The 27,099-nt window shown below is 63.0% G+C and overlaps 1 protein-coding gene across 1 annotated transcript; it reads right to left on the bottom strand.

Annotated features, from left to right (window-relative positions):
• Window positions 1-1,516: 1,516 nt before the first annotated feature.
• Window positions 1,517-26,810, bottom strand: KIRREL1 (kirre like nephrin family adhesion molecule 1). Its single transcript, XM_065653789.1, has 15 exons — window positions 26,579-26,810; window positions 9,964-10,113; window positions 9,252-9,401; window positions 7,641-7,798; window positions 7,380-7,530; window positions 6,010-6,115; window positions 5,749-5,897; window positions 5,527-5,654; window positions 5,314-5,440; window positions 5,053-5,153; window positions 4,761-4,959; window positions 4,509-4,616; window positions 4,233-4,372; window positions 4,053-4,130; window positions 1,517-3,670 (listed from the first exon to the last, which is right to left on the bottom strand). The coding sequence occupies exons 1-15, from the start codon at window positions 26,628-26,630 to the stop codon at window positions 3,200-3,202; spliced, it is 2,268 nt and encodes a 755-aa protein (XP_065509861.1). The 5' UTR covers window positions 26,631-26,810; the 3' UTR covers window positions 1,517-3,199.
• Window positions 26,811-27,099: the final 289 nt, after the last annotated feature.

The raw sequence follows: 27,099 nt of genomic DNA, 5'->3' as shown, positions 1-27,099 counted from the left end.
CTGGCCCAGCCAGAGCCCTGGGGAGGGGGGGAAACTGGGGCAGAGGGGGAGCTGAGGCACGGGGAGGCTGGAGTAGGGGAGGCCGAGGTGGGGGAAACTGAGGCCCGTGGGCAGCACGTCGCTGCCTCTGCGGCCTTCACCCACTTGCCCCGGGGCGCTGGCGTTAACCCCACCATTTCCCATCCTGCTATGCAGACAGACCCGGGGAAACCTCAACCCTCCCTCTGTCTTTTTTCTCTCCAAGAGCTCCTGATTTATTAAGGACGGAATCAAATTATATTTTATCACCAGGCCGGGTAGCGGAGGGGCTGGAAGATTAAATTCCAGCCTGACAGCCGGCAGTGCGGGGAGGGCCGGGAGTCATATCTCGGTTTGGTTACAGCGTGTTATTATCGGGCGTTGGGCTCCGAGAGACAAATTACAGTTTTCTTGAAGGAATCTTTTTAAAATTTATTTATTTTTTCCCAACCTGCTGCAGCTGTCAGGGTGACTCGGACTTAAATTGCGGCTGTCGGTACCACCGGTAAACAAGCTCCTGATAAGTAAAACACTGCGGAGTTGTGATTTTTGCCTGCCTGGTGTTTTTGCTGCAGATTCGGGAAAAAAATCCTGACACCTGAGGGTGAGTGTGTGTCGGTCCGAACGCCAGAACGAGGGCAGGGGTTTCACCTCGCTTGCTGCCCGCCTTGATGTCACATGGAGAGGAGAATGGGCATATGAGGATGGAAATAAATTAAAAATGAGGTGGCCCACCCCAAATTTTCCCCCAAGGCTGCAGGGGAAGCGAAACGGGGAGGAAGAACCAGGGAGGGATTTCTGAGCTGCTGCCGCCGTCGTGGGGAATAAACACGGAGCCATCTCGGGGAATAAATGCGGATCCACCTCGGGAATAAATTATCTGGCTGGTGAGGAGAGGGGGTTGTTTCCTGGGAAAAAGGACCCCCCCGGGGCCCGGATTTCGCTGCTGAGTGCGTCTCTTTGAAGCTGCTGCCTTGGCTTGTGTGGCGGTGTTGGGGTTATGAACGGAGAAGAAACTTAATGTCTGTGCTTCCTCCGTGTCCAGCCACCCAGCTCGCTGCGCTTCCACCCGCCTGCTCCACTAAAAACCATTAAAAATGACAAAGCACCTTTTTTTTTTTTGTTTTGTTTTGTTTTAAAGATGTGTCCCGAGGAGCAGTGGGCAAATCGCCTGGTTCATGCATAATAAACCGGGCGTGGAAAAGTGCCGAATAACGAGCTGTGTTTGGAGGGAAACAAAATCATTAAACGAGCCCGTTTGCAGGGAAAAAAAATTAAATAGAAAATCCTGTCCCCCCCCCGTCTTGGCCGCTGGGTTGGGGTCCACAGGGCCAGGGGACCCCCCTGTCCCCCTGCAAATGTTGCCTGCGGTTCAGGTGTTGCCCCCGTGGCCCCAACCCCGCTGGCCGTGTCCCCCAGCACCTTGCAGAGCTGCTCTGTCCCATGGTGCGGTTGCTCGCCCCCACGCCCATCATGCAGAACAAAGACGACATACGGCCCCTTTTTTTGAACATTTATATTTATATATATATATAAAAAAATTAAATATATATAATATATCGTGTTTAAGACTAAAAATATAGTACATAATATTTTAAAAAAAAAGGAAAATGACAAATAAAAAATGGGAGGTTGGGGCAGGGGGGGTCACAGATACGTGTCTCTAGGGGTCTAAACCAGCCTGTGCTGGGGGAGGGACCCTCTTGCCCGGTGTCGGGGGGCTCAGCTGTGGCCTGGGGGGGCCCTATTCCCACCCTGGGACAGGGGGAGTTTTAATTAAAGCTTCGGCTTTGATTCGCAAGCCCCCCCCCCGGGCTGGCTATTGCTATTGACATGAGGGTGCAGCACCTGGGGTGGAACCCCCCCAAAAATGGGGTTGTCCCTGGTGGGGGACATACATGATGTGGGCAGAGGAGGAGGAGGGTTAAATCAGGCACCATTGCAAATGGCACGAGGTCCTGCAGCAGGGGGGGTCAGGCTGGGCGAGGGCTCAGCACCTTCCGGGGTTTGGCCCATCCTGACAGTACCTCTGGGGGGGCCAAGGGGAAAAAGGGGGGCCACAGGGACCCCCCACCCCAGGCTGTGCCACTGGGGCTGTGTCAGCAGCATGGCCCCCCCAGCCCCTTCCCAGCAGCCCCCCCAAATCGTACCTGTGGCAGCTGGAAAGGGGGCGTGGGGGTTGCGCTCGATGGGACAGGGATGTTTCGTACCTGATCCTGGGGGACCCAGGGCCCCCCCAGGCAAAAATCCCACTCCGCGTCTCCACCCCTCCCACAAAACTCATCACACCCCGCTCCGTTCCCCAGCTCCCAAACCAGCGGCATCGCTGCAGCAGCAAAACCGGCCCCCCCCCGGCTGCCCAGTGCTCCCAGTCCCAAAACATTTACCAAACTGGGGGGGGGTGCATGCCAGGAGGGTGAGAAGCTGTAACACTTGCTGGTGGCCCCCCTACATATATACCTGTATATACATTCATAAGGGGACCCCCCTGCACCCCCACACCAGCGGTGAGACTGATACCCCCCCCACCTGTCCCCTCGGTATGAGTGTGCGCATGGGGGGGGACACGGGGACACCAGGGTCACGCTGCTCTGAGCTGGCTGGTCCCGACACCCCCAGGGTGGGTGTGGGGGCCAATGGGATGGACGGGAAAGGGGGGAGCCGGCCCCCCCACGGGGGCTGTCCCCAAAATCAAGGCACAGGGAATGGGAACGGGCTGGGACGGGGCTTTTTTGGGACAACACAAAAACCCGGTGTTGCGTATATGTGCACAAATGTATATAGCACATATAGCACCCCCGCGTGGGGTCTGCTGGGATGCAGATGGTCTGGGGGCAGCTCATGTGCCACCCCCCGTCCTGCTGGGGACAGAGGTGGGCGCTGGGGACCCATTGGGGATGGATTTGGCCCTGTGGAACTTGGGGTGGAGGGTCCAGGGGTTGCAGAGTCGGCCCCGACAGGCGCCTGCACCCCCCAGCCCTCCTCCTCCTCCAGGAAGGTACCGAAAGAAACAAACAGGATGAGTGGAAGCTCGAAGAGACTCAGGGACGTCCCCGTTGGGGTTGGTGGCACAGCACGGGGAGTCCAGTGGGGCCGGAGGGTCAGGATGAGCCCCTGAATATCAGGGGACAGTCGTGAGGTACCTGTGCTCCCCCGGCCCGCACTGCCCCCCCTGCCCACCCTAGACGTGCGTCTGCATCCGCTGCTGGAAGCGCTGCCCGTAGTCCGAGTGCTGGGAGGTGTAGGAGAAGCGGGTGGCACTGGGGTACTTGCCCATGGGGTCGTAGGCATCGTAGGGCGCCCGCTCCAGCCCGGGGGGCTGCCCGTACCCCAGGCGGTAGGTGGCATAACCGGCACTGGCTGGGAAGGCGGCGTGACCCCCGTAGTTCTCATAGGAGAGCTGGCTCGCCGTCTCGCCGCCCGCCGTGCCGGGAGCGGGGCCGGGGCCCGGGGCCACCTCGGCGTTGTAGTCGGACGTGGGGCCGCGGCTGTAGGTGCTGAGCTGGGCATAGCCGCTGGAGTGGGACAGGCGGGAGGGGGGGCGGGTGTCGTAGCGCGCCGGGCCGGGGTTGCGATAGTCGGCGTAGAGGACGGTGCGGGAGGATGGCCGGTCCTCGTGGGCACGGACGTTGTAGTAGCCATTGGTGGGGTCCTGCGAGGAGAGGGGGTGATGGGAGGATGTGCTGATCCCCCTGAGTCCCAGCTACCCGTTGAGCAGCCTGCAGCCACCTGACCCTGGACAATACAGCCTCAAGTTGCACCAGGGGAGGTTGAGGTTGGATGTGGGGAACAATTTCTTCCCCAAAGGGCTGTGGGGCATTGGAACAGGCTGCCCAGGGCAGTGCTGGAGTCACCATCCCTGGAGGGGTTGGACAGACGGACATGAGGTTCTTAGGGACCTGGGGCAGTGCCAGGGGTGGGGTAATGGGTGGACTTGATCTTAAAGGTCTTTTCCAACCAAAACAATTCTCTGATTCTAAAACCAGGACCTGCCTCTTGTTTATGCCCCACACGCCCCAGGACCATCACCAGACCTTGAGCTCGTACTCCTCGCGGGTGTCGATGGTGTCACAGCGAAGGTCCTGCTTCAAATCCACATCATCCTTGAACGACTGCAAGAAAGGACAGGAGAGACGCGCTCGTTGCTCCCCGGTTCCATCCACCCTGGTGCAGATGCTCCAGGGTGACCCCCCGCAGCGTGGGGTGTCCCCTACCGAGTAGATGGCCTTCATGACACGGGTGGCCGTGGACACGCTGGCTGTGTCCTCCTCACGGTCTGTGTGCAGCGTCAGGGGCTCCCTGTTCACCGTCTCCACCTTTATGTCCAGCTTGCGCAGGGTGACGTCCTTGCGGCCTGGGGACACATGGGACCAGGGATGGAGGTGACACGGCGGGGGCACAGCCCGGGAGGTCCCCTCGCCATGGGCAGCATCCTCCCACCCACGGTCCCCTCTGCCACAGTCACAGACCCCGATCTGTCCCCCACTCACTTCCTTTCCGGCGCCGGTAAAGGACGCAGGCGAGCGTGACGAGGAAGCTGATGACGAGGATGCTGGCCCCGATGGTGGCCCCGGCGATGATGCCCACAGGTAACACCTCTACAGGAGATGGAGACACGTTAGCTGGGGACAGGGGACAGAGACACTGCCAGGGGGTGGCTGCAGCAGGAGGGTCCCCACCCTCGCTGCAGCCCTGAGACCCAGCCGGGCTCCCCGGCGTGCCCGGCACAGCGCTGGCTCTACCTTTCTCCTCCAGCTGGATGATGGCGGTGCCTGGCCCGAAGCTGTTCCAGGCCGTGCAGTTGTAGCGCGTCTGGAAGTCGGCATCCATGACGTTGTTGATGGTGAGGGTGGAGAGGACCCCGCTGCCCGTGTTCGTCCGCTCCACCGTGTACCGCTCCAGCGTCCCTGCCTCCAAAATGTTCTCCTTCCAGGCCCATGCCTGGCCCCACCGGGGTGGGGGGAGAGGGGGCTGTGTCATCACCCATGGCTCGGCCGTGGCCCCAGAACCCCTCCCGGCACCCCCGGCACTCACGATGCGGTCCGGGGGCGGTGTGCTGCCGATGAAACACTCCACCTTGCCGCGGTCCCCACGCACGGCGTACTGCACGGCCTCGCTCGAGATGATGGGGGGTCCTGCGGGAGGTGAGCGGGGCTTTACCGAAACCCCGCTTGGCGGGGGGGACATACCGCGCTGCAGGCATTGCTCATCACAGGCATCACAACCTGTGTCCTGGGTCAGGATCTGGTGCTGGGGGGGGTCGGTGGACGTTCATGGGACAGGGGGGACACTCACCGTTGACAAAGAGGGTGACCTCGCGCTCGCCCACGCCGATGCGGGGGACGATGGCTTTGCAGATGTACTGCCCCGCATCAGCCTGGGTGACGGATTTCAGGTACAGCTGGTTGCTGTTGCTCAGGACCTGGGTGCAAACACCGTGGGGGCATTAGGGAGAGGGTACGGGACCCCCCCCTGGAACCGCCCCCCAGCTCGGCCACCCCACCCTACCATGTTGGACTCCTTTTTGGTCCAGGTGAGGGTCAGCGGCGGGTTGCCGGACCACACGCACGTCAGCGTCACGTCGGAGCCGATGTCTGTGACCGTGGGTTTGGGGTCCACCACGATCCGAGGGGCAACTGGAGGAGGGAGGGGAAGAGGGTGAAAGGGCAGTGCTGGGGGGGCAGCAGCAGCCCGGGGGTGCCGGGGGGACACGGATGCTGCCCCACTCACAGTGCACGTCCACCAGCGTGCTGACGTTGGTGCTGCCGATGTCGTTGTGCACTTCACAGGAGACGGGCTCCGTGAAGAAGGTGTAATCCACCTGCGTGTCGTACCGGTTCTCCTTGGCGTCCTCGATGATCACCCCCCCCTTGGCCCACCTGGAGGGGGGCAGAACCCTGAGGTGGGTGCGTTCAGGGGCCCCTGAGACCCCCCACCTTGATCCCCATATGATGCTGAAACCAAGCCGGGAGGTGGGGGGATGACCCTCACCTGTAGCCTTTGATCTCAGGGTTGGCGGTTGCCATGCAGGTGAACACGACCCTCTCCCCCTCCTGCACCGTCTGGGGCTGGATGGACAGAGTGACGGTCGGGGGATCTGTGGGAGGGCGGATAGAGCTGTCACAGGCGCTGGCATGGGCTCGGTGTGGTGGAGGGGACACAGGGAGACCTCTCTGCCCCCGTCGCCCCCTCCCCACGTAGCACCCGGGACACAGGAGATCCCAAAAGCTGCAGTGCTCGGTGTGGGAATGTCCCCACCCATGGTGAGTGCCTGGAATCTCTGCCTGCTGTGGGCACCCAGCATCCTTGCCCATTGTTGGCACCCGGTATCCCTGCCAGGTGTGGGTGCTCACCATGGGCACCCAGCATCCCACTCCAGTGTGGGTGCTTGCCATGGCCACCCTGTATCCCTTACTGGTGTGGGTGCTTGCCGTGGAGACCCAGCATCCCTGCACAGTGTGGATGCCCGGCATCCTTGCCCAACATGGGTGCTCACATGGGCACTCCATATCCGTTACTGGTGTGGGTGCTTGCATGGGCACCCAGTATCCCATTCTGGTGTGGGTGTTTGTTGTAGGCACTCAGCATCCCTTCCCGTTGTGCGCACCCAGCATTTCTGCCCAGCATGGGTGCTCACATGGGCACCCCGTATCCCTTACTGGTGTGGGTGCTTGCCATGTGGACCCAGCATTCCTTACTGGTGTGGGTGCCCAGCATCCCTTCCCAGTGTGGGTGCATGCTGTGGGTACCAAACATCCCTGCCTGGTGTGGGTGCTCGCTGTGGGCACCCAGTATCCCCTTCCAGTGTGGGTGTGTGTCCCGGGTACCCAGCACCCCTTCCTGTTGTGGGCACCTGGCATCCCTGTCCTGCATGGGTGCTCCCATGGGCACCCCATATCCTTGCCTGGTGTTGGTGCGTGTAGTGGGTACCCAGCATCCCTCTCCACTGTGGGCGTGTGCTGTGGGTGTCCAGCATCCTTGCGTACTGTGGGTGCTCGCCATGGGCACCCAACACCTCTGCCTGGCGGGAGCGTGTGCCTTAGGCACCTGGTATCCCATCCTAGTGCGGGCACCCCTTATCTCCGCCCACCACGAACACCCCGCATCCCTGCCCGCCATGGGTGCCAGCAGTGGGTGCCAGGAGCGTTCCCACAGCAGCCACTGGAGGTCGGTGTTCACCACCAAGTCCCAGCGCAGCCGCTCGCCTCCAGGCACCCACTCGAGTGAAAACCCCCGGCTCCAGGCTCCAACCATGGGCTGGGGTCCCCCAGGCACCCCACGACACCCCAGCTCCCAGCTGCACCCTTGTGCCACCTCCCCCCATGCAGGGATCGTCCCCTCCGCCCCCGACACCAACTTACGGTGAACGTTGAGCTTGACAAAGGTCTCCTTGCCCGCTGGGACGGCATCGTTGGTGCTGCGGCAGGAGAACATGCGCCCGATGTCGAGGTCGGTGGGGTTGATGGCGAGCAGGCTGGTGGTTGTCTCCCGCTTGCCGTCGGCCAACACCTCCTACCGAGGAGAGGGGATGGTCCCCGTTGGCTCCCAGTGCCGCGCTGGGGACACCGAGGCACAGTGCGGGGTGGAGGGGATGGATTCGTGTCCCTGGCGTGTCCCCATACCGTGGTGGTGACGGCTCCGTCCTGCTGGAGCCCATCGCGGTACCAGACGATAGTGGCCGCCGGTTTGGCGCTGCGTGCCCGGCACGTCAGGTTGTAGGGTGTCCCCGCGCGCAGCAGGATCTCGGGGGCTCCGTCGATGGTGGGGTCCTCGGGGGGGACTGCAGAGGGGACACCGGGTGGGTGCCCAGAGCTGGGGCTCCGGCACAGGCAAACCCACTCCGGGCCACGTGACGCTGAGAAATCGATGCTGCTTTGATAACAGGCAGGTGATTAAGGACAGTGGGGGCAGATCTCTGTGGGCAGTGTTTGACAGCGCAGCACTAACGGGGCCAGCGCCGTCTCGGTGTTAATCCCCTTTTGGATCAGGAGCTAAAGCCCTGTTCCTGATTTCTCAGGGCTGGGCTCTCGGGAGAGGTAATGGCACTGTTTGGCGTTGGGAAGGAGCCACTGTACCGGCAGCGGCCGCAGCAGGAGGGCTGAGCCGGCATGGTGGCTGGTCCCCAGGTGCCCCTGACATTGGGGCTTGGAAAATGGGGTTTGGGGGGAGGTTTGTGCTGCCTGGGGGACCCCCCCCCCAGCTGAGCCCCACACTGAGTAGGGGACCCCTGAGCTTGGCAGGGGATGGAGGGGATCCCGGGCACCCCCAGCCCTGCAGTGACACCCCAAAGACCCCGGGGAGGCCAGGACGGGGCTGTTCCCACTGACTCCCAGCCCCCCCAAGGCCAAACGCAGCCCCTTCGAGTCAGGGGGTCCCCGGGGACCCTCCCTGCCCGGCAGCACCAGGAGACGCTTCTCCAGCGGCTGTGGCTCAGGGACGGCCGCGCTGCTTAGTACCCCAGCCACATCTCCCGCTCGCGCGCCTTTTATCTCCCGTCTTTCGAATGGGAATTTCAATGCCAGGGGAAGAAGGAGAAAAAGGGAAAAAAACATTAAGAAAAGCAAGAAATCCGCCCCTAAACCCCATTCATGCAACATTTCCACTGGGGCTCCGGCATCTTCTTTCCTTTTTTTTTTTTTTTTTTACAAGACACAAAAGTCAGGGAAATCAAAGTTACTGCACTCGTAGGTCCCGTAACTCAGCCATGGCGTGAATATAGATTAAGGCATTAAAGATAATGGCACATCCAGGCTGCCGGCGGGAAGCGGGAGGCAGCGGCGCAAGCAGTGACAGCCCTTCCCGCGCCTGCCAGCCTGCGGTGGCCCGGGGGACACGGGCGAGGTGGGGGACGTGGGGTGGGGACATGGGGTACGGTGGGGGACGTGGGGTACGGTGGGGAACATGGAGTGTGGTTGGGGACACGGAGTGCGGTGAGGGACGTGGAGTGCAGTTGGGGACATTGGGTGCGGTGAGGGACATGGAGTGCAGTTGGGAACATTGGGTGCGGTGAGGGACGTGGAGTGCAGTTGGGGACATCGGGTACGGCGAGGGACATGGGGTACAGAGGGGGACACGGGTTGCACTTGGGGACATGGGATGTGGTCAGGGACATAGGCTGCAGTGGGGGACACGGGGTGCAGTGGGGACATGGGGTGCAGTGTGGACATGGTGTGCGGCTGGGGACATGGGGTGCAGTGAGGGACACAAGGCGTGGTGCGGGGCTGGCTCCTTACTCAGCACGGTGAGCTTGGCGCGGCGCGACCGCAGTGCAGCCTCGGTGGCCTGGCACTCGTACACGGCGTCATCGGAGAGCTCGGCGTTGGTGATCTCCAGGTTGTACTGGCCTGAGTCGGCCGTGCCCACGATGCGGTAGCGCGGCCAGGCTGTGGGGACAGCACGGAGGGGACAGAGTGGACCCAAACTCTCCAGGGTTGGGGGACGTTTCAGGGCTCCTTTCCCAGGGAGGAGCGGCCAGCGCAGAAGGGAACCCCCTGCTCATGGAGAAGCAGCTCCTGCCTGTTTTGGTACAGCCGGAGCGGAGCCGAGTGCTGCTGCTTGCAGGGCTCTGCCTGCGCCTGCTGCCAGCCCCAGCGGGGACACGGGCAGCTGGCGGGGACCTGGTGCATGTGGGATTCCCGGTGCACGTGGGATGCTCAGCACACACGGGGACCCTGGTGCATACAGGGACCCCGATGTGTGCAGGGACCCCAGTGTGTGCAGGGACCCCAGCGTGTTCAGGAAGGTGCAGAGCGCAGGTCCCCAGCCACAGCCGGCGCTTCGCTGCCCGGGCACATGGCACCAGCTTGGGACACTGCACAAGGAGCTGAGAAATGGGCCAGGGGAAAGTGGTGCTGTGGGAGACGTAACACCCAAGAGCCCCCCGTGTGGTGACAGCCCCTGCCCCGCACGGTGATGTCCCCAGAGCCACCGCCACCCTGCGGGTACCTTTGAGCCCCTGTCCCATGCCCAGGGCGAGGCCGTCTTTGGTCCATTGCACGATCCCGGAGTAATTGAGCACCACGCAGGAGAGGACGATCCTCTGGCCGGCCACCACCGTCTGGTCCTCCGGCTCCTCCACAAACCGGGTCTGCGCCGCTGCGGACAGAGGAGGGGGATCGGCGAGGGCCGATGGTGCCCAGCAGGCCGGCAGCTGTGCCGGCAGCTCCCGGTGCTCCGTCATGCCGGTGGCTCCAGTGCCGCGGGATTGATCTCGACGCCCCGGCACGGTCCCCGTCACGCGGCCGGTGAGTATCGACCAGGACGTGGCGGGGGGAGGCAGGGGGCGCGCCAGCGCTGGCGTGCCTGACACACGTGTGTGCCTGACACACGCATGTGCCACCAGCCATGGGACAGGGGACGGGGACCAGGACCCCGGGAGGGCTGCAGGGAGAGGTGCATCTTGGCGGAGGAGCCACCTCTCCCCCTGCGATTTTCACCCTTGAAAGCCTTTTTTCTGAAATATTCAAACGATTTCTGCCATGGTGAGGGAGATGGGGAAGCAGAAATCCCTTCAGGGGATGAGCCAGCTGCAGATAATGAAGCCACTAAGTCCCCAGCATGGGCTCTGTGTGCATGGCCTGGCTGGGTCTGGCACGGCATGGCTGCGCTGCTCACAGGGTGCCCCGTGCCCTCGCCACGGCCACGCTGGGCACAGCCACAGCTCAGGAACTCCAAGTTTGTCCCCAGCTTGTGCTGTGTCCCCAGAGAGCCGGGGGCTCCGGGCTCCCTCCTGCCTTTGATCCTGCACACAAATCCCCCACCAGCTCCCCAAATCCCTGCGACGCAGCCTGGGCTGCTGCCATCCCGGCACCCCCGCTGCCGCACCAGCCCTGGGGACGCCACGGTGCCAGAGCCCAGCCAGGCTGCCTGTCCCTGCCGAGGGGGGACAGGATGCGCTGGTCCCTGACACCCTCCTCACCGTGCCCTGTGCAGGGGACTGATCTGCCACCAGCACCTTGGCACCCGCCCATGGGTGCTGGCACGGGGTGCGGTGCAGCAACCCGCACGGCTGGAGCTGGCGCGACCCTGTGATCCACACGGCATCGCCGGGCTGTGCCAACAGGTACATCGACAGCACCGGGTATCCCCAAAACCCCAGGATGGGGCACCCCAGCATCCCCGCGAGCTGGTACCCCAGGATTGCTAGGATGTGACACCCCAGGACTGGTGGGATGGGCTACACTGGGATCACCGGGACGTGGCACCCCAGGATCTCCAGAATGGGGCACCTCGGGATCCTTGGGATGGGGTACCCCTGGATGAGGCACCCGAAGATCCCTGGGACCTGGTATCGCGGGATTGCTGGGATGTGCCACCCCAGGATTGGTGGGACATGGCACCCCAGGGTACCCCAGTATCCCTGGCTCGGGCACTCCGGGATCTCCAGGATGGGGCACCCCAGGAACCCCAGGAGGGGGTATCCAGGGACCCCTGGGAGGGAATACACCCAGATCAGGCACCCCAGGATTCCCATGACAGGGCGCCCCAGTGCAACAGGGCCCCCCACAAACAGGCCTTGCAGCACCACTCCCTGCACACTGGGGGCCTGTGGCAGTGATTTGGGGACAGTCACTGCTCCCGGCCAACCCGAGGGGGCCTCATGTCACCCCCCCCAGCCCCAGCCCATGCCTGCCTGTCCCCATGGCCCCCCGGGAGGGGTGACAGAGCAGGGATGCAGAGAAAGAGGCAGATAAAGGGAAGGAGCGAGTGGGAGAGGTGGGGGGAGGAGGGGAGGGATGGAGCAGGAATGGGGGGGCCGAGCGGAGGGGGAAATAAAAAGCAGAGCGGAGATCAAAGAGGAAGGTGCCTGGAGACAGGTGGGCGTGAGGGAAGATCAGAGCCGGGGAAGGGGGAGCGAGACGGGGGGCGAGAAGCGCAGGCAGCCCCGGCCGCCTGCCAGACAGCGTGGGGAGACCGACGGGCAGCGCCGGCCTGGCCCCGGCTGCCACAGCACCGGGCTGGTGATGCTTTTGCCGGATGAAGGTGACGACGGTCCCTGCAGCGGCAGCGAGGAGCTGCCCGCTTGGGATGCTCTGCACTCCCTGGGCTGTGCCAGCGTCCCCACCGCGGGGGTTTTCCACCTCCAAACCCCAATTTGGCTGCTGATCCTGGCTGCAGATAACCCGTATTTCAGCTGCGAGCCACCGGCGCAGCAGCTGCCCCTTCCCAGGCAGGATGAGGGCCCCGCCACGGCGGGGATGCCCGTGGTACCCAGCTGGTACCCAGCCGGTGCGGAAGGGACACAACTGCCACCAGCCTCCCCATGCCCATCCCCAAGCACCAAAACACTCCTCGGCAGCACCTCCTGCACCCCAGCACCCGACGCAGCGGTTCCCTGTGGCAGGGATGCATGGGTGCCGCTGCCGGTGCCACCCCCTGGGCGCCAGCCGAGGTGGCGGGTCGCCAGCGGCCGCTCGTGGTGGTTGTCAGAGCGGGGCAGCCGCCAGCACATGATGCACAGCGCTGTGCTGCCGGCTCCTGCCTCCTTCCCTTGCTCTCCCCTCTGCGAAGGGGCTTCGCCGGGCGTCCCAAGGGATGAACTTGAACGTCTCCCCCCATCACGCAACCGCCTGCGCTGCCTGTCCTGCCGGGCAAAGGGCTGTTTAGTCTGGAGGAGGGTGATACGGGGCCAGCGGGCACGGGGGAGGCTGCGTGCCGAGCGATTGTTGCGGCACAGCAAGCGCTGAAAGTCTTTCCATGTCGCGGGGCCTCGATGTTGTGCTGAGGAGACGAGCAACTGCCCAACGGATGGAAGTTTCAATGGCACCGGGTGCCCCCTTGGCATCGCCGCCCCCCGGGAAGTGTTGGCACCTCGGCATGGCCGAGCCCACCCGCTCCTGACCCCGCGGCGGGCACGGGGTTTGAGTGTGCGTGCAGCATGTGTGGGGTGGGTACACATGCATGTGTACGTGGATTGTGCATAGGAATATGCGCGTGTCAGAGTACACGCAAGTGTGCATGGGGACGTGCATGTGTGCGTGGATCATGCGTGTGTGCGTGGGGAAATGCACGTTCACATGGGAACCCAGGCAAGCGTGCCTGAGATTGTGCCCATGTGCATGGGAACACATATGCGTGCATGGGAATGCGTATGTGTGTGTGTGTGTGGATCATGCATGTTCGCATGAGAACACATGCATGTGTGCACGTGAAAATGCACGTGTGCATGGGAACACGCCTATGGGCATGGGGACACATGCATGTGTGCATGGATCATGCATGTTTGCATGGGGACACATGCATGTGTGCATGGATCATGCACGTTTGCATGGGGACACATGCATGTGTGCATGGATCATGCATGTTTGCATGGGGACACATGCAAGTGTGCATGGATCATGCATGTTTGCATGGGGACACATGCATGTGTGCATGGATCATGCATGTTTGCATGGGGACACATGCAAGTGTGCATGAGATTGTGCCCATGTGCACGGAAGCATACCCGCGTGTGCATGGGAATGTGCATGTGTGTGTGGATCACACATGTTTGCATGGGAACACGTGCATGCGTGCGTGGATCATGCGTGTTTGCATGGAACATACGCAGGTGTGCATGGAAACACACGTGTGCATGGGAATGGGAACGCGCATGTGTGCATGGGAACACACATGTGCACGGGAACGTGCCCGAGCACACGGGTTGTGTACGTGTGCACAGGAATGCACATGCTTGCACGAGTGTGCACGGGCAGACGTGGGTCCCCGTGGGCCCTGCCCGTGTCCCCACTGGTCCCGCCGGTTCCCCCCGGGTGTGGGGCCGGCCAGGGGGCGCAGGGGCCGGGGGGGCAGGCAGCCCCACTCCCTGCCCTGTCTCCCTCTATTTATCAAGCGAAGGGCTGATTAAGCCCTGGGGCTGCTGCTCCAATCTCCCTCTCTCTCCACTCGCTATTAAACTCAGGGTTCAAAGAAAAGCTTTTTATTCGCGCTGACAGCTTTCAGATGGAGCTAAATCTCTCCGCGCTAGAGGTTTTTTTTTTTTTTTATTATTATTTTATCTCTCTCCCTCCTCCCCTTCCTCTTCTTGCTGCTTTTAAATTTAAGCCTTTTCCCCCTTCCTCTTCCCAAGTTGTTCGCTTCTATTTATATTGAAAAAAAATAGACAGGGAGGGGAAAAAAAAAAAACCCAAAACAACAACCCTCCACTGGTTTTATTCTGCAGGAGAGAAAAGAGGATTTGGCTTCTTGTGGCCCTGCCTGGCAGAGCAGAAAGGGAGCGATGATGGGCGAGGAGGGTGGGATGAGGCTGCGGCCAGGACATCGCTCCTGTTCCTGTCCCTGTCCCCAGCGCTGTCACGGCTCCGGCGCCAGCTCCCCGAGCCACTCAGCACCCGGCGCGAGGCAATGGGACGGAAAAAAGTGCAAGTGCCACAGACGGCCCGACCGGAGCTGGTGACGGAGGGGACCCTGCAGACCTGTGCATGGGGAAACTGAGGCACGGAGCGGGCTGAGCTCAGCGCCGGCCGGCAGCACCGTGTCCCGCTGACGGGTCCTGCTGGGGACGGGGCCGCAGCCCCCGCGGGGTCCCATCCTGCCGGGCGCGGGCAGCGCTGTGCCGCGCTCGCCCGAGGATGTGTCGGCACCGAGACGTGATCGGCGCTGGCACATCCCCACGCTCCCCCCGCCAGCGGGGGCTATTTTAGGCTCCAGCAATTTGGGTCTTTCAGCTAAACCCGGCCACGTCTCGGTGCGGGGATGGGGGTGGCTGGTGGGGGCGGCTGTGAGGCTGGTGACCCCCCGCCCTGAGCGTTCCTGGGGGTCCCGGGGTTGCAATGGGGCCACATCCTGACCCCAGGGATGGGGAGTGGAGCTCCTGGTCACCCCTTCCCTGGGACACAGCTCCAGTGAGGGTCCCCAGTGGGGTCCTTGCTTTGGGGGTGCCCCCGCCCCTCTCCCGCAGCACCCCTAGCTCACCGCTGGCCCTGGCAGGACGGAGACCCCCGCAGTGGCCGTCCCCCCCCGCAGCTCCCAGCCACTAAATTAATATTTGCTTGAGAAGGTCCCTGTTGCCATCAACAATTTATGAGCCTCCTTCGTGGCGATTACCCCGGCACGACAGCGCTGGCCGAGCCGCGCGCTCGCAGAGCAGCTTGGCAGGAGAAGCCGCTTCCGCTCCATGTTCGCAGTCACTCAATGCCCGCTTCGATTTGCTTCTCCTTCCGCTCGGTTTTTTAACGCTACCGGGGCTGGATGGTGGGTGGCAGAGCCGGAGCAGCCCCTGGGACGGTGACACCGGCGGTACCGGCAGCCCAACCTGTCCCGCACCATTTGGGCTGGAAGCTTTGTCCCCTCCCAGCTTCATCATTGGCCCCCCTGCGCATCCTTGTGAAAAACGACCCCAGTTGACAAAAATCTCCTATAATCCTGCTCTGATTGACATTAATTGAATATTACTATCCTTTAATTCCTCGTTAATTAAATCCCGCAGCCACTCCCCGGTGATGCGCAGAGCTGGCAGCATCCCCGCCACGCCAGCATCCTTGGCGGTGGTTGTCCCCATCCCTGTCCCCGTCCCCGTCCCCGTCCCCGCCGCGGCTTCCTCTGGACCCCGTGCCCTGGCTCGGCTCCCGGCGCTGGCGGGTCCTCCCTGGCCCGGCAGGAACGGAAAGTATTTCACCACCATCATATGACGCCGGCGCATCGCTGGCGAGCGCCCAGCACTCGGGCTCGGGAGGCACCGGGACGGGGCTGCATCCAGCCCGGCCCCCCCGCCAGCATGGCGGGGTCCCTTCACCGGCCGAGCGTCCCCAACTGCCGCTGCGTTTGACCCCGTTACGTCCCCACATGTGACAGTGGTGGCAGAAGCGAAGCTGTTTTAACCCAACCTACCCCCACCAGGGGAGGAACCAGGTGTGGGGGGCATGGGAGCCCCCACAAACCGCCCACGGACCCCTATGGCTGCACCCTGCCTCAGTTTCCCCCAGGGCTGCATATCCCTCCCCATGGCTGGGGACACTCGAGCATCCCCAGTGTCCCCGCAGGCCGGCAGGGTGCTGGGGGGGCGCTCTGCGCCTCCCCCCTCCGCTCCCCGTTCCTGAAGCCGGTGGTAGCGAAGCTCTCCGGGGAAAGGATGCTCCAGTTATTTTCATTTTTTAAAAGGCAAAATTATAAAAACAAATGAGGAGGAGATTGGTTTCCCTCCCCCAGCCCCGCCGCCTCTCCTCCCCACCCGCTTTCGGCAGCGCTGGGTCCCCACCACCTCCCCGCGCCCCGGCTGGGGTCACCTTGGCCGTGTCACCCCGGTACGGTAACCCCGGGGACACCGGGATGTGGGATGGGCGCCCATGGGCGCCGGGGCTCCAGGGCTGGCTCCCCGTCCCCCTGTGCCACCAAAGCGCCCGCGGTGACCCCAGCTCTGCCGTCCCTCCGTGTCCCCAGCAAAACACCGTGCCGCGTCCCCCACCGCGGCACCGACTCCACTCGCAACCTCACGATTTTCTCATTTCCCAGCCCGGCCGCCATCTCTGCTGACACCAATCTCACAACAAATTGAGCAGCCCATTTCCTGACCGATCAAATATTCCACCTCAATTATCCTCTGGGCAAGGAGCCGGTGTCACCGTGCCATGCCGGCACCTCCGTGTCGGACCCCATCAATCTCAGCCCGCAGCCGTGGGGACAGTCCTGGGGACCCCGGGTACCGCTCCCCGGGCAGCATCCTCAGGTTGCCATGGTTCCCAGGAAATGCTGGCCATCCTCCTGGGGAAACTGAGGCACGGGGAAAGGAGAGATGGGGATCCCAAGGGAAACGCTGTCCCCTTTGCCACCGGCATGACGTCCAGGGGCCGCCCCGCGTTTCCCGACCCACTCTCAAATTTTCCACTCGCATCTCTTGCCTTTTGCCACCAGGCAGGGCACACGGTGAAGGGAAGATGGGCCCAGGCACCAGGTTGTAATTAGAGGCAGGGTAAAAATCCGCAACGCGGGGCCCATGCAAAACAGTTTTCAATTAAAATCTCGTTGGGAAGAGGCATAAATACCGGGGGAGATGACGTGGTGGAATTGGGTTCTATTTTTCCTTCCCGAGGAGCCTTAAATATTCCCCACCTAATAATAATAATATAAAAAAAATGAACTCCCGACTTACGAAACAACATATAAATTCCCCTCGTAATTACATTACTTTCAGCGCTGCAAAGATGCCAATAAAATATAAACCGGCGCTGGGCAGAGGGAGAAAATAGAGAAGAAAATAAATGAATTGCTGTAGTGAGATATGGCAAACGAGCCAGGCTGGGGGGGGAAGAATCGCAGGGGCTGGGACCCCCTCATTGCTGCCCCATGGGAACCCCTTGGTGACACTGCTGTCCCATGGGGCTCGGTGTGTGTTCCCAAGGCCATGTGTGGGGGTCCGGGGGGGGCGGGCATCGGGGCTCTTTGTCTCCCTTCCCCCTGCCCCGCGGTGGGGAAGGAGCCATCGGCCACTGCACGTCGGTGACAAAACTCGTCCCCCCTCTGCGGCCGTTGGTGGCTGTGAAAAGGGGCAGCCAGGCAGAAAGACAAAGCGCTCAGTCCCGGTGCGGGGGGCACGGGGGGATGGTGGGAGGAATGGGGGGCCGGGACACACCAGGCAAGGGGTGTGAGGGGCTGGAGCAGGGTGACATGGGGACACACGCCAGCGGTGTGCACGCATGGCGGTGTGTGTGAGCGTGTTGGTGTGCGTGCACCAGGTGTGTGCTTGCCCAAGAGCGTGTCTGCGTGTGTGCGCGTGCACGCCAGCTGTGTGCTTGCAATGGAGCACACGTGTACATGTGTGCGTGCACCAGCCGCGTGCTTGCACAGGCGTGTGTGTGTTTTTGCACACCAGCCATGTGCTTGCTTGCGAGTGCACGTGTGTTCGCTCGCCAGCTGCGTGCTTGCAATGGAGCACACGTGTACATGTGTGCGTGCACCAGCCGCGTGCTTGCACAGGCGTGTGTGTGTTTTTGCACACCAGCCATGTGCTTGCTTGCGAGTGCACGTGTGTTTGCTCGCCAGCTGCGTGCTTGCAACGGAGCACGTGTGCACGCGTGCGCGAGTGCACCAGCTGTGTGCTTGCACACGAGTGCACGTGTGCTTGCACATCAGCCGCGTGAGCACATGCACACGCGTGTGCACACACCGTCCATGCGCTTGCACGTGAATAGCTGTGTGTCTGTAAGAGCCGGCAGCGCGAGCGCAGGCTGTGTGTGTGCACACGTGTGTGCAGCCGTGTGCACTCCTAAACAAGCTCCTTCGGTCTCCCATCGCTTGGGGTGTGGGGTCCCTGCTGGGGTCCCAGGGTCAAGCTGCATCTTCGGTGCTCAGAGGCTCCACAGAAGTGGGGAGGGCGCAGATTGGAGCCGCCTTTGCACCCCAATCCTCCTCCTCCTCCTCCTCCTCCTCACCCCCCGGCGCTGCCCTTTGCACCGCTGCCAAACAAAGGCCTGGGCTGCAGATGTGCGGGACGCTCCAGATGTTGCTCCCACCCGGGTTTCTCAGGGTCAGCCCACCCCTCCCTGCAGCCGCCCCCCACCCACGGCCCCAGGGACGCCCCACATCTCCCAGCTCCCCATAGGGACGGGTCCCCAGGACAGACCAGGCCTGAGCCCCATGGGGAACCCAGGCGTCCGGGCACCCTCCCCACACCCCCGGCAGACAGAAGGAACTGGCGGAGCTCCCCTTATTATTTCCCCTTCATTTCTGGGGCTGTCAGAATTATGGAGCAGTGCTGTTTATTGGCTTGAGTTTAATTAATTTGTGTAATATCCCTGTTAGGAACAATGTCTAATTAAGACTTTTGTTTGTGTGTGCGTGCAGAGGCGGGGGAAGGGAGCGCTTCTTTGGGAAAAAGAGGGGGAAAAAAAAAATAAAAATCCCTAATCATTAATGAAGGGGAAAAAAAAATATTGAAACAGTGCTGGCATCCTTCCACCAAGCTGCTGGTAAGCGCGCTCGTTACAGATGTCTTAATGAGACATCTCTTAATAATGGGATTATCATTCACATTGAATCGGGACAAGCAGCTGTGAGCACGCGGCTCCGATCTGGGCCTCGCGTCCCAACGTGTGGAATGGGATGTGTCAGAGCCGGCCCCGCTCCGACGAGCCCCGGCCTCGTTAGGGGCAGGGACCGCGTGTGCCACGGGCTGCGCGCGCCCCCCGCCGTGCCTCAGTTTCCCCGTGGGCAGCTCGAGTCCCGACCGGTGAAGGTGGTGCCGCGAGGATCGGTAACGGGATGAGGTTGGATTCGACGTCTCCGAGGGAGCTGGTGACAGCTTGTTTCGATCCCCAGGAAACGGTGTTTAAGAAAAGCCAAATGGAGAAGGAAACGGGCTTGAAGAGGAAAAAAAAAAAAAATATTGCTGGGGATGGGGTGCAGGTTGGTGTCCCCCTCTGGCTGGGCCCCAAATGTGCTGGGCACCCCAGAGCCCCCCTGCCTGGGCGCTCCCTTCCCCCTCCGCTCCCGAGAGGAGAATATGGGCAGGAATTCCAGCTCCTTCCTCCCCGCTCGTGCCCGCACGTGGAGTCACCACCCTGGCACGGTTGGCAGCAGGTTTGGAGGGGACCCATCAGAGCGGGAGTCCCCCAAGAGCTGCCCACCCCACTGGGGACCCACGGGCTCCCCACGCCTCCCCCTCCTGCTGCCACGTCACACCCCAAACCAGCCCCGTTTCCCCCACCAGGATTTGGGGCTCTCATGTCCCCCAGGGACCCACCCAGGATATCTGGGGGGGTCCCTTGGAAGTTTGTGCCCGGTAGCCCCTACACCGGCTTGATCACCCCAAACTGGGTGCTGGGGTCCCTGCGGCTCGGGGGGTTATGAGCGTCATGTCTCTGGCTTTAGGGGGGACCGGTTGCACCCCAGTGAGGTGACCCTGTTTTTTTTTTTTGGGGGGGGGGGGCACAGCCCTTCCTGCCCTTGGGGCTCTGCAAATGCTGCAGCAGGGGAAGCTGGAGCTGGAGGGAGCAGCCCTGGCTCCCGCTCCGCTCCTGCGGTCAGAGCCCAGCAATGATCCCACAAGCCTGGAATTTGAGGAATTTCCTGCCAAGGCTCTCTGGAAGATGAGGGAGAGAAAGAAAAGCCAGAGCTTAACCCTCAGCTCCCCACGCCTGGCCCGCAGCGGTCGGGTCTGCCACCCCAGGGAAGGGGCTGGGGGGCACTCTGGGAGTCGCTTCTTGCTGCCCCTCAGCTTTTTGGGCCAACGCCGCTGTGCGCAGAGCCGGCCGGAGAGCCTGGGCCCACATCGATGGGGAAAGCAAAGCGCTTTGTGCCTCAGTTTCCCCACTGCCACTCTCCTGCCTCGTCCTTGGCCCCAGGGAACCCTGCCCAGCTGAACACAGCGCCCCGCAGCACGCAGTGCCCCCCAGCCCATCCCCAGCCTCCGTGATGCCTCCACAGCCCCAGCGAGGGGGGGCTCAGCACCCCCAGCGCTCCCCAGGACACAGGATGGAGCTCTGCACACCCTGAACCAGGGCTGGCAGCAGCGCAGGATGGGAAATCCCCTCTTGAATGTTTAAAACTATTATGTTAAATCAAATCCACTTGAAAGGTCGTCTCTTTTTTTTTTTTTTTTTTTTTTTTTTTTTTTAATAAAAAGCAAAAAGGGAAGGGAGGAAGCGAGAGAGGAGGCGGCTTGAGCCCCCCCCGAGCTGTCCCTGCGAGGGGCTACGAGGGTCCTGCTCTGCCTGGGGGAGCGATGGGAGCCAGCACCTGGTACCCAGACCTGTCCCCTTCGTCCTTGTACCCGGGGAGCCCGGCAGGGACCCGCTCAGCGTCCACGAGGATGCTCAGAGGTGACCTGGGGGGTGGGCACAGCCTGGATGCCTCCCCAATCCTGCACCTCCCACAGGACGGGGCTCAGCGGGTGCCCCCGGTGTGACGGGCCAAGGTGTTTGCACGGGGAAACCCCCGCGAGGGGGCTGCAGCCTTCACCCCCCCTCCTCTGCATCACCCCGCTGCAGCAACACCCCCCCCTTGCACACCCATGTGCTCCCTGGCACACTCGCACGCTCCTTTGCACACCCACATGCACACCCTTGCACGCTCTCTTGCACACCTTCGGATGCCCACGCACGCCCTCGCACACCCCCCGGCTCCCTCGCACGGCCTTGCACGCCCGCACGCTCCCTTGCACGCCCGCACGCTCCCTTGCACGCCCGCACGCACGCTTTACCCGCTCCTTTTCTTTGCTGTTCCTATGGCAACCCCTCCAAGGCACACAACCGCTCTCTGATTGGAAATAAAAGTTGTTTTTCCTTCCCTCCTCCTTTACTCCACTCTTCTGCTTCCCCCCCCCGCCCCTTATTTTCATTTCCATTTGGATCATAATCCACCCGTTGCCATGGCAGCACTGGCAGCCCTTTATGTCCCAGCCCTTGCAGAAAAGGCCTCTCTCCCCCTTTTTCCCTTCCCGGCGCCTTCCCCAAGTGCCTTTGCTCTTTAAATCTCTCCTTCCCGCCATCCCCTCACAGCAACTACCCCGGGTTCGCCAGATCCAGCCCGGCACCGGGGCCTGGCGTCACCGGCTGCACCACATCCGATGCCACGCTGACGGGACTTCCACGGCGGGTGGGTGGAAAAGAGCTTGCTTTCCAGCTCCCGGCCCCGACAGACACGTCCCAGCGAAGCGCAGGCTGGATCCCGGACGAGAGCCCTGTCCCTTTTCCAGATATCCTTAACCCTGCTGGTTGCTGGCCCCGCTCCTGGCCGAGCATCCCCCCTTCTGGGATGATACCGGGGGCTCCTGACCGAGCATCCCCTAATTTGGGATGGTACCCAGGGGCTCCTGACCGAGCATCCCCCAATTTGGGATGATACTGGGGGCTCCTCGCTGAGCATCCCTCAGTTTGGGATGGTACCCAGGGGCTCCTCGCTGAGCATCCCCCAATTTGGGATGATACTGGGGGCTCCTCGCTGAGCATCCCCCAATTTGGGATGGTACCCAGGGGCTCCTCGCCGAGCATCCCCCAATTTGGGATGGTACCCAGGGGCTCCTCGCTGAGCATCCCCCAATTTGGGATGATACTGGGGGCTCCTCGCCGAGCATCCCCCAATTTGGGATGGTACCCAGGGGCTCCTCGCCGAGCATCCCCCAATTTGGGATGATACTGGGGGCTCCTCGCCGAGCATCCCCCAATTTGGGATGGTACCCAGGGGCTCCTCGCCGAGCATCCCCCAATTTGGGATGATACTGGGGGCTCCTCGCTGAGCATCCCCCAATTTGGGATGGTACCCAGGGGCTCCTCGCCGAGCATCCCCCAATTTGGGATGATACTGGGGGCTCCTTGCTGAGCATCCCCTGCTTTGGGCTGGTACCCGGGGGCTACTCGCCGAGCATCTGGGTTGGTATCCAGCCCTGCCCGCTCGCCAATCCAGAGAGTGACACGGCGGCCACGCTGCCACTGACAGGAGTGACGTGGGTCACGCTGCCAGCACGGGATGGTCCCTTGGCCCCCTCCGCCTCCTTCCCGCGCCGTGCCCACTCCTGGCTGGGAGCAGGAGGTTATGAAAATGAGCTCTGTGCCCGGGAGACTGTAATTATCTGCTAAGTGTGAAAGCTGGAGTGATTAATTAAGAGATAATAAAAAGAAAAGGAGGCTAGAGAGGGAATAACGGATGCTTTGATGATAAAACCTGAGGTAAGGCAAGCAATTAGGGGAATCTTTATGGAGAGTTAGCTATAATCCCTGCGTTGCCCACGCAGCTGTGTGTCTGCTGGACACACGGACGGACCCACAGATGGTGGCAGCGGAGCAGTGAGGCCGCGCAGCCACCGTGTGCCGCGGTCCCACGACTGGAGCTGGCTCCGGCACCCTGGGGATGTGCCCAGCGGGACGGGCACGCATCCCGGTGAACGCGGGCACTGGGATCCCAGGTAGGATCTAGGCCAGGAGAAAAGCTGGTCTGGGATTAAACCAATCCTGAATTAACAGACGGGAATGTAATTAATGCCGCTCAGCTCTGCTTGGTGGGAGAGAGGTGCCCAATGACCCCGATTTCACCTCCGGACAGTTGCGTTGCCAGAGGTCACTGCGGACGGACAGACGGAAGGTTCAGGGTCCTGGAGAACACCGGCAGGATGCTGCCGGTGCGGGCAGCGCCGGGGAATGCTGCCGGGGGGCTCCGCAGCCGGACTGGCTGCCTCCCCGCCGGCAAAGCGGGCCCCGGCGCGGCAGCGGGTGATTCAGCCCTGGCACAGGCTGCCCAGGCAGGTCCCGGCACGGCGCGGTGGCTGCGGCGGCACAGCCCGTCCTGCCGGCCCCGGGGGCTGCCTTGGCCCTGGCGCCGCAGCGGGGCAGGATCCCGACCCCCTCTCAGCCCCCGCTCCCTGCGGAAAGATGGAGGAGGCGTCACCAGGGGGACAAATGGGCTTCGCTCCCTTCCCGTGCCGGGGAAGCGGAAAGCATCAGCAAACCCCACCAGCGCCCACGAGCTCTGATCCCAGTTACCAAAATGGTTTTCTGAAGGGTGGCTGCAGGGCCGAGGGCGTCAGCCCCCACCCCCAGAGCCCCTCGCCACTGGTGACCCCTGCGGCTCCGTCCCATCCAGTGCGGGGTTTTGGGGACAGGAGGACAGAGGGGTGTTGGGTGTGATTGTGGGGACCTGGGCTCCTGCCTGGAGGGGACACAGGGGACGCCTGGGATCGGGGGTAAGGGGACACGCTGCGAGGCCGAGGCCACCCCACTGCTGGACACCGTGAGGCCACACTGGAGCCAGATCAGCTCCTCCAGGAGAGCAGCTCTGGGCCCAGGGCACCACACGCTCAAGGGGACAGCGGGGTCACCCCAGGTGAGCACCCAAGGGAAGCTCAGGGACCCCACGGGGGATCAGGCAGAGCACAGGGGTCACTGGCTCTGCCACCCGTCCCCAAACGCCCCCAGCCCCCCCCTCTGCCCACGGCGAGGGCACGACGCCGAATGCTGACGGCTCCAGAGGGCCACCGTCCTCCCCCACCACCGCGTTGCACCCAGAGCATCTCCCAGGGGCTTTTATTCCCCCCGTAGCAGACACCCGGCATCTTACAAACCACATCACGGCTCCGGTGGCACGCAGGGAGCCGAGCCGCCACGGCTCTGCCAGAGAGAGGACAGGCAGGTGCGCACCGCCGTCGCCATCACCTTCCCGGCTGTGCCAGGACCACTGGGACCTTCCTTTGCCCCCGTCCCCCTTCGGCAAACCGCCACAGGCAGATGTAGCCCGGATCTGGGCCAGCCAGGGTGGCCCTTTGCCCTGGCACCATCCCTCCTGCCCTGGAAATCTGGGGCTGGCAGCGGGGATGAAGGAGCCGCATCCCACCATCCCAGCTCCATCCCACCATCCCAGGGGCCTGAAAAAGCCCCCAGCAAAGGGACCGGTCCTGGCCTCCAAACCACCCCGTGCCACCCCTGCTCCCTCCGCGGTGATGTGCCCAGAGGTGACATCTCTCCCGAGGCTCAGCCGGGGTGTGCAGCGAGCATGTCGGGTCTCAGAGCCACATGTCGGGGGGGTCCACGAGCCCCCATTGTCCCCCAACTCCAGCAGCCCCTATCTCTCCACCTTTTCAAAATCAATGCTTTTGAGGGGGAAGGGCAGGGGAGTGGAATTAAAAAAAAAAAAAAAAAGACAAAAACAAAAACAAAGAAAAAACCTCACAAAGAGAAGAAGAATCACCCAGAAAATGAATAAATATTTCAATTTGAGGCGCAATCACAGCAAGTGATTGAAACGGGGGGAAGAATAATGGGTTTCATTTAGATAAGATACAGAAAATTATTTAGTGAGAAATGAAGAGTGATGAAACCCATTCAACATCTTTGTGTGCAACGATGTGAATGGCACCGGCCCCCCACGTGTGTGCACCCCTTCCCCAGCTCCAGGGGAAGGGGAGCCCCAAGTTCTGCCTCCCCAAAGCAGTGGGACCCCCCAACACCCCGTTTCGAGCAAGGCTTCTCTCTGAGGTGAGAGCAAAACTTGGCTGGTGGGGACTGCAGTGGGATGGGGCTCCTTGGGAGGGACCAGGGGAAAACGGGTCCCTCACCCAGGGATGTGACCCCCCCATCCCCGCTGCACCGGAGCTCCCGGGCCCAACCATCCGGCTCTTCCATCCACCCAAACGGTGATGCCGGAGCTGGGCCCCTCTCCGCGACGAGATCCACATGGCACTGGGGCGGGAGAGCGGGCGCTTTTGTTCCTGGGAGGGCAGCGGAGCCCCGCGGCGCTTCCCCCAGCCCAGCGCGGGGGAGCCTGGGATCTGGCCCCCCGGCCCCCTAAGAAGCTTTGCACACTCCTTTTAAACCCTGGGTCGGCTCTTTTTTTTTTTTTTTTTCCCTCCTCCTGGCATCTTAGCAACGCCGCCCCCTTAATTAAAAATTAGATTGGATTTTGCAGCAGGGAAGGAGCCGGAGGCCATGCAGGGGCTGCCCGGCTCCAGCCCTGTGCCGCGGAGGGACGAGCCGGCTGAGACCCTGCGAGCTCGCCGCACGCACGGCGCGCTGCCCTGCGCCCCTCGCGTGGAGGCCAAGCTTTGGGGAGGCCCATGGGGCAGCGGGGCTGTCCCTGCTCTGCTCTTCTCGCTCTGCATGACCTTGGCCGAGCAAGTCCCGTGCCTCAGTTTCCCTGAGAGGGCATCGCGCAGCCCTTTGGGGGTCAGGCGGGGATTTGGCAGGGGGGCTCAGGTTGCCCCCCCTGGCTTGCAGCAAGCCCTGTAAAGCAAGTGAGGGGAAGAGGGTGCCCCATGGCCCTCACAGCCCCTCTCTCAAGGGCTGCCTGGGCCAGGAGCCGAGGGTCCTGGCTGCCCCCTAGAGATATGTCCGCTGCTCCCCACAGATGGACAGACGGACGGCAGATCCCCACTTGGCTCCCCGCCAGTGTTGCCACGTCTGGGCTGGGGCCCCCACATGTTTCCCCCCCCCATTGCCCTCAGCCCTAGGGCCCCCTTGGAGCTGGGGTGCTCAGGGCCGGGTCCTCGCTGCTGGGGCACCCTACTGACCCCACGCCGGGGCTGGGGTCCCCTTGCCTGCCCGACACCCACAACTTACCCCATGCAGCTGCTGCGGCCCACCCCATACCCCGACTCCTCCAGCCTCCCCAGCTCCGGCAGCACCGGGCCCTGGGACCCCCGCGGGACTGGGATGGGGAGACAAGACCCTGACCCCAAACCGGGGCACCCGACAGGACCCAAAGCGGGGAACAGACGCAGCCCCGGAGTGGGGAGAAGAGGACCCGGCTCCATCAGGACCCCTCAATAAGAGGGGGTCACAACCAGGACTGGACCCGGGGTCGCAGCCCCCGGGCGTTAGGTCCTCGGGACCGAACCCTGCCCGGCATCCCCGAACCACAGCGGGGGCGTCCCAACGGCAGCGGGACCCCTCCGCTCCACCCCGGCCCGAACCGCCGGTTCCCGGGGGACGAAGCGGCCTCGTTCCCCGGCCGAACCCGCGCGTACCCCGCCGAGGGCGGGCGGCACCGGGCGGGAGCGGAGCCGCTGCCCGAGCCCAGCCGGGGCTGGAGCGCTGCCCGCGGAGTTGGGACACGCACTTCGGGCGGCCCCGCGCCGCCGCCGCCCGGTACCCGGTGCCGCCACCCGCTGCTCGGTACCCGCTGCTCGGTACCCGCTGCTTACCTTGCCCGTGGGTATCAGCGAGAGTCAGGAGGCACAGGAAGAGGATCCGCATGCTCCCGTCCCGGCCGTGCTCCGGGCAGGGGGCGCGGGGGGTGGCCGATACCCCTCTCCGCCGCCCCGCTCGGTACCGGCACCGCTAGAGCATGGCCCGGCCAGGCAAGGGGCCGGGGAAGGGGCCGCGGATACTCCGCTGGCTCCGCGGGCTCCGCTCCGCGCCGCTCCGCGCCGAGCCCCGGAGTGCGCGGCGGGCGGGGCGGGCGGGCGGGGCCGGGGGCGGCCACTCGGGACGGTGGGGAGGAGGGAGGGGGCGGGGGTGGTTCTGCGTGTGCGTGGGGGGATGCGAGTGCTGCAGCGGGGGGCGGGAGGGGGGGCGTGTTGGCGCGTGTGTGTCACGCGTGGGTTTGGGCATGGGGGTGCGTGGCGGGCCGCGCTTTTGTGTAGGGGGGCATGTTGGGGTGTGCGCACATGTGTGTCGGGGTGCGTGCATGTTGGGATGCACAGATGCATGTTGGGGTGTGCGC

This window comes from Caloenas nicobarica, chromosome 31, assembly GCF_036013445.1.
Source record: "Caloenas nicobarica isolate bCalNic1 chromosome 31, bCalNic1.hap1, whole genome shotgun sequence".
NCBI lineage: Eukaryota > Metazoa > Chordata > Aves > Columbiformes > Columbidae > Caloenas > Caloenas nicobarica.
The sequence above is the reverse complement of the archived record's forward strand: the minus strand, read 5'-3'. Positions and strand labels throughout refer to the sequence as shown.

Coding starts and splice junctions, on each gene's coding strand:
- KIRREL1 (XM_065653789.1), bottom strand. CDS start 26,630: ATGCGGATCCTCTTCCTGTGCCTCCTGACTCTCGCTGATACCCACGGG. Junction 7,799..9,251: donor CGCCAAGCTCACCGTGCTGA/GTAAGGAGCCAG, acceptor TCCCCTCTGCAG/TCCCCCCCGAGGACCCCACC. Junction 4,373..4,508: donor TTACCGGCGCCGGAAAGGAA/GTGAGTGGGGGA, acceptor ATGTGTCCCCAG/GCCGCAAGGACGTCACCCTG.